Genomic DNA, 12,033 nt, shown 5'->3' with positions numbered 1-12,033 from the left:
AAAAGGAAAAGTTGCCTTTGCAATCAGAACGTCATGACACTGGATCCACATTTTTGCACAGACTCGGTCCTTTAAAGGCGTGTAGTCCTAAACAAGACAAACTGCATCTCCACAGACGACAACGATTCACAAACATCTTGATGGTTAACGGCTCATTTATCACCACTTCTTTATCGCCTCTCCATGCAGGACTTGCCACAGTAGTGCATCGTTAGGTGGACGTTTTCGTTCACCTGTAACGTAATCTCAAATGTTTGAGTCACTCGTATTTAACGTTGACCAAAACAGTAAATATTCATTTATTAATGAATGCTCACACAAGTGCTGAAGCATCAAGTAGTATGATGGGTCGTCTTTATGTCCAGATTTCTTCAGGTCTATGTAATTTTACTGTGTTCCTCAAGTGTGGCATTATACTCAGTCAACTGCTCAGAAAATAAAGGCAACTCTCGGTCATCACAGTACAGTCAGTTAAGTGTCAAGGACACCAATCTCCCCAGTTAGAAATCAGAAACCATTTCATTTCACCTCCTTTGGTGTAAATGAAAGTGACACCAGGTGCACACGCCCATGAAGGGAATGCTTCTGCTGGTTCTGAACACAAACCATTGATCCCTCCTCACTGATTTTGCTCTAGTTTTGTTTGTTTTTTTGGCTAAACTTCTACAGTCCTGTGCTGAACGTTCAGCTCCTCCAAGGTAAGCCTATGGCAACCAGGTCTGCAGTTTCTCCAAGTTGTGAGAGTGTGGGGAGGATACCAGGAGACAGGGTGTTACTTAAGAAGAGCTGGACAGGGCCGTAGAAGATCATCAGCTCAGCTGCAGGACCGGTATCTGCTCCTTTATGCGGGGAAGAACAGGAGCACTGCTACAGTATCACCTCCAACAGGATACTCGTGCATGTGAGATTAGATAAAACTTGATTAATCCCTCGGGTGGGTTCCTCTGTAATGTTTGTGGTCAGAGTGTCAGAAACAGACTGCCTGCGGGTGGCCCAACAGCCTTTACTGGGACCTGTGCTCATAGATAAGTGTCCCCATGATGTAGTGTATCAATCTGATGGTGCCACAGACTGTGGCTATATACCTGCATTTAAAAGTAGTGGCAGTATCAAAGAATTAGGTGGTAGTAACTAGAGATGGAGCGATCCGATATACAGTATCGGTATCCTGACCTAAATTACTGGATCTGATATCGGAGAGGAAAAAAAGTAATCCGATCCATTAAATATCACAAAAGCACCTCACAAAACTTGGCGTAACCCAGGCAACCCTGGGTTGATTTTTTGGTGACAAACACTTCTTAGAACGAGGTACTCCTCCTGAAACTTTGGAGGTTTTAGCTCTTTATACAATAAAGTTACAGGAGGATAAAATAATTATCAGGCACAATCTTCGTTTGGTAAAATAATCCCGTCTGATGCCGCGTGAGAACGATAAATATCATTTTCTGTTGTAGCCCTCAAACTGAATGGTAATGTAACGACACTCATTTTTCACGTCTTCACAAACAAAACAAACACTTTTTTCATACTTGTGTTAAGTTTGTATAGAAATCAGGTTAAATGTGATAGAAACAGCTTACACTGGCATTCATGTCGTGAGAAGCTGTGTTTGCATATATTTGCACTGCTTTCCACTCTGGATGTCTATTTATGTATAAAAGGGTCCTTTCTACAACCTGCTTTTTTCCAAGCTGTCGAATATAAACATTATTTTGTGCTGATATTGCAACTTTTTGAAACCTGTATGAAATTGCATTTTAAATTATTTTTTGAATATTACTTTAAACACTGAGATTTAAAGTTCTGCTAAGAGTTTAAATAACAACATCAGTTTTGCTGAACTTTTGGGTGCAGTGTATAGAATAGAATACAAGTGTAATAGAATAGCTTTAGTGTTTTGTCTTTTAAAATTTTAGGATGAACTCACGAAATCCAGCAAGATTCTAAACATCTTTTTATTGATTATAAACAGACTATATCAGATTCATATCGGCATCGGCAGCAGTGTTGGGGAGTAACGGAATACATGTACCGCCGTTACGGTTTTAAAATACAAAATATGAGTAACTGTATTCCGTTACAGTTACCGTTTAAAAAGGTGGTATTTAGAATACAGTTACTTTGTTGAAATAAATGGATTACACGGCGGTACTTCCCTGTTTCATATTGTGGCGGGTCAGGACTGTTTGGGTTTTGTTTGACAGCTACGCTCTGTAGTTCCAGGCAGCGTTATGGTTGCCATGGTTACAGGGTGACGCTCTCTCTGCGTGTTTCCTGGGTGAGAGAGGTCTTTTTGTTGTTGTTGTGCTAAGCTAACAGGCAGAATGCTACAGGTATAGCTCTAAAGAATGTAGCATCATAGGCAGTGTAGTCCGTGCTGCAGGGAGAATGGACTGCCATACCCGTTATGTGTCTGTGAGCGAGGGAGGGAGAAAAAGGAAAAGTACGAGCTGTCATCGAGCAGAAACGGGAGCTGGAAGCATGTAAATATAATAATAACCACTGCAGCCAAGAAGAGAGCCTGACGAGCCCAGCTGTAAGTAAGCTATTAAGACTCGACTGTACACCGTGTTCGTGTTTTCCTCTGAAACAATAAGTTCTGTTGGAGCAGCCTTTCAACGCCTCTCTCTGTCTCTGCTAGCAAAGTTGACCCAGACAACAAAGTAAAGCTAGTTTTCAGCTACGAGCCGACACAGAACCCACCGTATTAGCCAGAGGTCCCTTTACTACGGTTCGGAGCCGCGGACCTTCAGTAACAGTAATAAATCACAGCAATAGTACATTCACGTAGTTGTAAACAGCATGATAATATATTAAGTAATCCAAAGTATTCAGAATACGTTACTCTCATTGAGTAACGTAACGGAATACGTTACAGAATACATTTTGGGGCATGTAATCTGTAATCTGTAATGGAATACATTTTAAAAGTAACCTTCCCAACACTGATCGGCAGATATACAAATTTATGATATCGGACGTTGGACGTTAACAAAGTGGTATCATGCCATCTCTAGTAGTAAAAAATCAATTAAATCAGTATTTTTATTTTAAACTGAAGCCCAGTTTGAGCTGGATGTTAGTAAATCTGACCCCGACCTCTGCAAACATCTTCCTGTTGAGTTTATGGGCTCAGTCCTAGAACAGCTCTGTGAATTTTGGTTGTTACCCAATTCATACTACAGTAGGAATTTGTTACCCAGCATCACATCTGGTCACATCTGGTTTCCAAACACCTGCCAGCCACCAGTGCTACCCCTCGGCCTCCTAGTAGATGCATGTGTGGTTTCCCTCGTCAGTCCCAGCAGGCAGCTACAGTGTTTCTGTTCAGTGTTTCTCCTCTCGCAGCACTGACGAGGACACGGTAACAAAGACAGGCGACACAGGCAGGTACAGTCAAGAACATCCTTTTATTCAATCAAGTAAAGGTGTTGCTCTTTTCAAACTGTTTTTTTATTATTATTATGGAAAAGAAACTGTAATTAACACATGCATTTCACCATGGGCTCTGGGAGGTGTGTCTGAGGATGGGACGGCTCTGACAGAGGGGAAGGAGGGGGAGGGGCACTTGTGGTGGGCGGGGTTAGTCTAGCTTGGGAGCTCAGTCACTACATCGCTAAACAGCATCCTTAAAACAGTGATAGAAACTGAGCGAGGAAAACTTAAAAGTGAAACATGCTGACGGGCCACAGGGTCCGACTGGGCTCTTGAACGGTGCAGGCGTCGGATACTGCAGACGCCCGCCTCTCGACTAAAGCGCACACACACACACACACACACACACGCACACACACACACTCTCGCTCTGCTGTGTGACCTGTTTGTCTCTGATATGGCTTCTCAGCTATGGCGCTTTCACTCGTCAAGGCTTCGCTGATAATACTGCTGCTGGCTTCATTCGCTTAACGCAAAAAAAAAAAGACATTTAAACGTTGCATAACTTTTGTTTTCTTCTCGCGATTTTGCTGGTGGTGCTTACATCTAATGTTTACAGGATTTGGAACCACATGACTTTGGTGGATAGTGATGGATCGATAAGTCACATTTTGTAAGGATTGTGCTGAAGTCTGTGCTGTGGCACCGCTCTGTTTTTAAGGTGCTTTGAGTCATTTTTCATGTTTTTTCTTCTCTTTATAAGAGCTATTCTCATTCACTCGTCCTCAAGATGCATAACCAGGTCACGACGCATCGTCCATCAAGACGAAATAATAAAAAAATTTCAAATTCAATTAAAAAACAGAAACAAGGAAACCTGCAAACGAACAAACCTGCCTACGCTAGCAGTCCTGCTGGTCACCACCCTCGCCTAAAGCCCAGTATCACGTTCCTCGTGCTTTTATCCCTCCACCTTTCTTTCTTTTTTAATCCTGTGCCCTTGTCCTCAGCACAGCCCAGAGCCCTGTGGTGTAACTTGTTCACTTACATTAGCTGTTTGAATGGAGAAGCTGAAGAAGATGGGTATGGTAATACAATGTGAAGCGTACAGACAAGAATAACATGTGAGCTAACTGCATTCTGCTCAGACAACAAAAGAAAAAAAAACCTTTGCGTATTCTTCTTCTTTTTTTTTAACCCCGCCGTTCAGAGAAAAGGGAGAAAAGGAAGGAGGGGGGAAGGAAGTGGGAGAAGGGTACGCGGCTACAGACTACTCCAGTGTCCAAGATAGACAGACGACAAGATACAGAGGAAGAGAAGCAAGACAGAAAATATTCTTTTTTTTGTTGTTTTTAGGTTTTGTCTTTTTTTTTTTACGTCTTTTCTTAATAATTCAACAATAAAAAGAGGAACTAAATCACACCAATTTCCTTTAGTACTATGTATACTGCTTGAAAAAGCTCTGAAGAATAGGAAGAGAAAGATACAGAAGAAGCATGAAGGAGGGGACTTTTTTTTGAGATGGGCACTCAGGATTACAAGATGGAATCTGTGAACAAAAGGCACTTTTTAGGGACGACCTTTAAAGATGCTCTGAGTCTAAAACACTACATCACCAAACAAATATTTATAATCATTTACAGCGGGGAAGGGGATTGGGGGAGGATGGTGGTGTGTGTGTGTGTGTGTGTGCATGTGTGTGTGGAGGGTTGGGATGGGGGGGTAGGGTTCACACTGTTGGTAAATTGATGACAGCACCCCCCCCCCTAGCCAGACAGAGGCCGCTAATTCCCTCTTTCTTTCTTTCTTGTTTAAACAAGTAGACGTTTACATTAAAAACCAAAATAAACATTTTCTTTCATTTCTGTGGACGTCATCATCGGTGGTGAATGGGGAATCCGTACTTGTGCATCTCCCAGAAACGGGGAAGATCTTGTCTTTGTCCCACGCTAGACGTGTCGGACACAACATGATGGAGAAGAAAAGAAAGAAACAAAACACAAGCTCTGACGTGATTTTCATTTTTCCCTGTTTGTTTGTCCTGCAGCGGCGATAAAGTTCGGGGAGGAAAAATGCCTTTTGTCCTACAATGAACCTCTCACCCCCCGCCCCCCTCCCTCGGTAAATACAAAAAGAGAAATAGAATAACGCACATTTTCCTAAAATTTGCTTTTTTATGATAACACTTAGTTCTTGTTTATTATTATTTATGTATAATAGAGACTGAATGTACTTTAATCTTTTACGAAAGCACCAGTTTTCATAGTGATATATATTTTACGAGTTGCAAAATTGTTCCTTCAGCCCTCCCGTGGTTTCTGAAAACAAATGAATAGAAATGAAGTTTTTTGTTTTTAAAAATGAACAAAAAAATGTAAAATAATTTCCCCAAACTTACTTACAAAGACTGGGATTTTTTTTTCTCGCTGCTCTCGTATTTAGAGTCCCGGAGCAGGTGGACTTTAAAACAAACAAAAGCCCCTCCCCCCCAAAAAAGATAAAACAAAGAAAAAAGAAGAGGGTTTCCCTCTTTTTGTGTGACACCCTCAAACAATCGCTAACAAACAAACACAATTCCTCTACCAAGGCATTGCACATGGCTCAATCAACATACATCATTTAGTTTCAAGAACAATACTTCCCATCAAGACACGAAAGAAAACAACAAACCTAATCTGCTTTATCTTTTTTTAACTACGTCATCATCACTTGTTGTCTATGTATCTACTGTTGCGTTTGCCTTTAGCTTGATGTCCTGTAACGCGGGTGTGAGCGGGTTTACAAACTGGTACTTTAGCTCAAATCAGCTTTTTCTGTGTGTGTGGTTTTTTTCTGAGATGCATCCTATGACTGCGCGATGTACGCCATGCTTCAAAAAATAACTAGACTGCCACAGAGCTTATCTTGCAAATAAAAAAAGTATATATCTATAAATATATATGTGTATTATATATAAAGATGCTTGTGATTATCTAGTGAGCTGTCACCGTGTTTTTTTCTCCCCCTACTGACATAAATGTGTTTTTCCACCATTCACTATAGCTTATATGTGAGAAAAAGAACCTGAATTCATGTTTGACAAATTGCATAATGGGAATACAGAGGCACTTCCATAGATTAGAAAAGAAATCACCTTTAGCCGTCGTTAATGTCTGACTCAGCGGAGCTAGATCTCTCTACGAAGCTGATGAGATGATCGCCATCGATTGGCCGGCTATGTCGCGCTTTTCCCTGCAGTGAAGAACGTGGCCAGGCAGTCCAGTTATTTTGTGAGGTTGGGTGGGTGATTAGCTTTTTAGTAGGGCTAAATTTGTGGGCTGATTCTTTATAAAGTTCTAGATAATGATTGAAAGCATAAAGGCCTCCTCAGATTGTCTATCTTTAAGACTTCCCTTTGAGTTCAGTCGGGCACGGGGGCGTGTTAGTAGTGAGTGGTCGTCGTAAGTCTGTGTGGAGTTTTTAAAGAAGTGGCGATCTGTGCTCTACAAGTGTGATTCCATCCCAGTAATACATCCACTGATTTGCAATACTAAGTGGTGGTCGATCTATTGTAACCATTACAACAAAAAGTGATAAGGTTGGCTGGCATGATTGTATTAGTGCAGTTTTTTGATCTATAAGGGCTCTTCCATTCACCGTAGCTCAGGGGGAGTGCTGGTGCGTGTGTGTGCGTGTAAGTGTGTGTTGTGGGAATGCTATATCCAACACTACCAAGCAGCCTTTGCCTGATCCTGTGCGCCGGCGTTTAAACGGGCACACCCGTGATCCGTCCTACTGCTAAGCCTCGGCTCTCGTCCCCTCAAAAACAGATATGTCACATATTCATTTTGCTCCGCAGTGTGGCCCCCTCTGCTCTTGGAGCAGCGGCTCGTCTGGGAGTGTAAACAACAGGGTAAACTTTAGGGAGACAGAAAGAAGAGCTACTCTCTCCTTAACTCTGGGTCCCATCTTCAGCAACCTTCCCTCCTCACATCTGTTTTCTATCACTCGTACATCCCCACCAGCAGCCACTAGCTGTACCTGGATCCAAATAGTAGGCGTGACTATTTCGTCTTCTTTCCCTGACCGTTATGGCCGAGCAGGCGATCTCCCAGAAAAATCAGCTTCCTGTGATTGTCAAAACCCTGCATCGTGTTGTCCTACAGGAGACGTTCATCTGGCACTTGGAAAATATGCTTGTTTCAGGACGTTTGAGAAGATTCACGCCACTCGTGTTGATATGGCGCCGCAGCTAGCTACCAATTGGGTCACCTTCACATGAAGCAGCTAGCCTGGCTCTGTTCAAAGGTAACGAGGGTCCCCGCATTCGTGTGAATCTTACTGCCTTCACCCCGAACAGTCGCCGAGGTTTCTTCCTGTTAAAGGGGAGTTCTTCCTTGCCAATGTCACCAAGCACTTGCTCACAGGGGTCATGTGATTACTGGGGTTTTCTCTGTATTATTGCAGGGTCTTTACCTTAAAATATTCAGCACCTTGAGGCAACTGGCATTGCGATTTGGCGTTATATAAATAAAATTAAATAAAATTGAATTACTCAGGGTAGTTCCAATCTACTAGAATCAGGATAAAAGCAAAGTGAAGTGTCAACTAAGGACATATATGCTCCACCTCTGGTGGAAAGTGAGGCTAGAGCGGAAGTGCTGAAAACCTGGGTTTTTTCTAACGGCCAGCAGGGGGCGACTCCTGTTTGCAGAATCTGATTGTATCCAAATCTATGAGGAAACGATCCTCCGTATCACTTCATTTCTGACCTCAAGAAGTACTTTTGTAATGAATTCATGATCTCAATCGCTAAACTGAAGTCTTCATTGATATAAACTCTGAATTTCTAGTGAAGCAGTCATGCTTTTGCATGTGTTCCTGGGTTTTAAGTCAAAGCCACAGTTAGCTTATGATGTCCAACTGCCAAAAAGCTCGACTTAACATATACAATCAACACCAGTTACCCAGTGGATTACTTTCAAATGCTTTGTTCTTTCTAGGTTTCCGCCGTCTAAACTGTCGCAGAGTTGATTTGAACATTCCTAAAAAATTACCAAACGGGTTTCGGGTCTAAACCCTCTTAAAACTCCTCATATTCTGCATGGATACGTCGATATAAAATCATCATATAATCAAAACGGTCACTGGGGGTGCAGGTTTGGTGGTTTTATTAACTTTGGACAGAACCAAGCCAGCTAACCTCAGCTAAGCCAACCAGCTGTGTGATGTAGTGGCATCAATCCCCTCATCTCAACTCCCTGGAAAAATAAGCATATTTCCCAAATGTTTTTGCAAGCACTACTTGATCTGGGTTAGCTAACCACCCTGTCTCCACTGCTTCAACATACCGCTTCTGACTGTGTTTCTCTTTAAGGTGCTGTCATTCAAATACAAAACAATTATAAAATAGTACAAATCCAAAAGAGGAATAAATTCAAATAAGAGAACACACGAGAGATAATAAAATCATTCATCTACATTACATAAGGGCAAATTGGGAACCAATAGCTGCTGCCTGTAGCTGTGAAGCTGTCAGTAATTATATAGTCACACTGCGATTTTCAGTGTGTGTGTGTGTGTGTGTGTGTGCGCAATGTTTGGATATCTAATTAAGGTAGAAAGACTTCACTGGGCTTAAAAAATAAGAGTGAAATAACACAACACCACCACCTATAAATACTACAACCTAAATGTGAGACTGGGCACGTGTGTGTGTGTGTGTGTGTGTTCATACATGCTGTGGTCATGGCACAGACTGAGTGATTGTTCTGAATGTGGGGAGACGTGAGAGTGAGTGGAGGCCGATGATCTGTCGAACTGAAAGATGGGGCTGAGGATTGTGAAGGCTTCTTGAACCTCAGGTTTGTTTCCTCTTTAAAACTTTTAAAATAGGCAAGTCTGGTTTACCTCCCATGCCTTGTAGGTAAATAGTGCACATCTTTAAGATTAGTGTTAATTGATTCAGCTTGTAGTGCAACCCTTAATCAAGTTTTGGCATGGTCACTAGTTAGTAGTAGGGTGAAAGGGGCTATTTTAGGTCATTCAGAAGGATAGAAACATTGGTCATTTGGATTTTGTTTTGAGTGATGACAGACATCACAGGAGCGTGGACTGCAGCTTTCCCTGGGAACCGAATTGCTTTGATTAGACTGTGACTTGAATTTGTATTTGCTAGACAACTGATCTTTCTAAGCCATTTGTTACACAATGCGTCTTTATAAAGTAGGAGAAGCCGACGGCTTTCCGTCCTCAGGTTCCTCCTGCGCTGCTGTGCTGGTTCGGTGGTTTGAGGAGAGATGCCTCCTTGCTGCTGCTGTCCCCTCACCCCCCCTTCTCCCTGTCATCCCGGCATCCTCTTGTCCATCTATTCGTCTTTCAACGTATCCGTCTTTGCTTGAAACGGGTCCTGCCTCTGACTGTGTGTAAATAAGTCCAGAGTTCCACTAAAAGCGTCATGCTGCTGTAATTTCCTGCGTTGCCTGGTTACATTTTGTATCAGGTGAGACATACTGTCAGGGCCAGTCGGTGGGTTGGTTGGAGGACAATTATTATCCTGCGGGTTGTTTCTCTGGTTCTTTTTGTGTTTTTTGTTGTTGTTTTTCTATTTCTGATTGCAAAGAAAGAATTCTAGTTGCTGGTTTGCACACAGATCTTGTCAGAGGAACCAAGACTGAAAAAGAGAAGAGAGGGAAAGACGGGATGAGATCATGTTAGTGACAAAAATATTAAGCAGCTTAAATAAACTTTATGTGCACAAAATGTGACCCACTGTGTTTGTTCAAAATAAACTGGGATGACCACTTTGCAGCTGCAGTTTACCTGCGTGTCTGACTCTGTACTGTTGGCCAGGTTAGTGCAGTCATTTCAGCCTCCTACCAAATGTTAAACATCACCACAATCTTCTCTCTGTTTCCACGTTATGGCATCAATAATGCCCATAAATGTGTTTGAAGAAAAATATGATGATATCCTTTAACCTGTTAAAACCATTTAACCATTCCTGCCAAATTAAAGGTGTTTTCTCACACGAGGTTGCTGTGACCTTCACCTCTGAGCATGGATGATCAACCTGAAACATGCCTGTAGCTGTATAACGAACGCCCATCCACAGAGCAACTGCACCACAAATGGTTTCTGAAAATGTCTGCACACCGTGTTGGCTTTTGGCTTCAGGGGGTTCCTCTAGTTTTTAAATACAGTGAATGACAGAGTTGTCATCTGGGCCTGTAGCCCAGCTTATTACCATCGAGTCTGTTCATTTCTGCAGAGAAGTACAGTATGTCTTGAATTTGGCTGAGTAGTTAATAGCTCCTAATAGCCAAGCAGCAGCAGGGAGATAGCAGTCTGGCGCTCTGTGTCACTTGCGCCTTCTTCACGTTGAGTTTTCTTCTCCGCAGCATGAGCAAGGAGCAGAAATGGGTCACCGCCACTGTTGTTGGCTGCCCTGCTTGGCCTCCAGGATCTGGCACTGTGGGCTGGTGCACCAACATTCTAGAAGTCAAGCCTTGGAAACTACTCTGCGCCTCCAGGGAAGCAGCCTTTTGTTTTGTTTGACTCTAACAGGTCGCATGAATACCCCCCTGCCTCCCTCCTGCCCTTCTCAGCTACCCTACTCCCCTTGGGCACGGTCCCAGCAGGCCTTGGGCATTGTAACTTCTCCCTTCTTAGTTACTCCGTCCCTCTGTGTATGTGCTTACAGACACACACAATCCATCTATCTCCCGTGAACACTCCCACTAAATCCTTGGCAGCAGACAGTGACCACCCTCTTTTCTTTCCTGCCCCCCTCTCGAGCAACCCCTTCTCAAATTCAAGATCAACTGGCTATGACATCATGTCTGGTTGCCGGGGGTAACGAGACGGCCAGGACGTGACTTCTATAGGGGCCGAAACTCTCTGTTGCTCTGTTCCCTCCATTTCCCCTCTCGCCTTGCCCTGCTGGTATCTAGTTTCTCGTCTCGCCTGGATGCAGCACCCAACGCTTGCCACTAGAGGGAGGACAAAGCCCACCGCTGGTCCTGAGCCGCCACAGGCTCGTTTTTGAGAGGATCTTTATTTTGTGATTGATCTTTTAGTTTTAAAGTGGACCATTAATCTTTTCATGTCGCTGCAGAGACACGTGTAAACAGTGTGTGTTTTATCTACGCATTGAAAAGTAAAACCATATTTCAGACAATTTGTCCTAGTCGGTGCAGAACATCTCAACTTTTCTATGGGACACATAGCCAGAAGTTTTTGGTTACCTCTGTCCAAATACATCAGTGTTCTCGGTGCTATATTTTTTTTAATGTTTTTATGGTTTAGGCCTAATGAAACCAAAGACATAGCGGTAAGTAATATTTTTGACAACAATGTGTTGGCAACAGTTTGGGGAATCCGATATTTTGCTACACACAGAGCCAGATCCATGAAGAAATAGTTTTAATGTGAATTAACTTCACTTGGCGTTAACACTGACTGCAAGTCTTTATTGCCTAAATTCAGCGCTTTAACTCACAATAAGGGTTAAAGAGCGGACGCAGTTAGAGGAGCAGATTAATACCCACGGATCTTGAACCTGATGTTTAACAATTAAATACAGTTTGTATGTGATGTTCGGTGTCCACACAGTTTGGCCACATGGTGTGTGCAAAGTTCCACTTCCAAGAAAATAGAAACAACTTAGAGTTAAGG

At 42.7% G+C, this 12,033-nt stretch overlaps 1 protein-coding gene across 16 annotated transcripts in view; it reads right to left on the bottom strand.

The window, feature by feature from the left end:
• Positions 1-9,215: 9,215 nt before the first annotated feature.
• nfixb (nuclear factor I/Xb) overlaps positions 9,216-12,033 on the bottom strand; it is a 140,657-nt gene continuing 137,839 nt past the window's right edge. For all 16 annotated transcript variants that reach the window (XM_087837265.1, XM_087837267.1, XM_087837270.1 and 13 more), the window contains one exon: positions 9,216-10,030. In XM_087837265.1, coding sequence (XP_087693391.1) covers positions 10,016-10,030 — 15 coding nt within the window. In that variant the 3' untranslated portion in view covers positions 9,216-10,015. The remainder of the gene's footprint in view (positions 10,031-12,033) is intronic.

The sequence above is a fragment of the Neolamprologus brichardi genome, unplaced genomic scaffold (genome assembly GCF_056152115.1).
Source record: "Neolamprologus brichardi isolate AB-2024 unplaced genomic scaffold, ASM5615211v1 NODE_ptg000031l+_length_7269946_cov_1, whole genome shotgun sequence".
In the NCBI taxonomy this organism is placed as follows: Eukaryota; Metazoa; Chordata; class Actinopteri; order Cichliformes; family Cichlidae; genus Neolamprologus; species Neolamprologus brichardi.
Note: the sequence above shows the minus strand (reverse complement) of the source record. Positions and strands in the feature narration are given on the sequence as shown.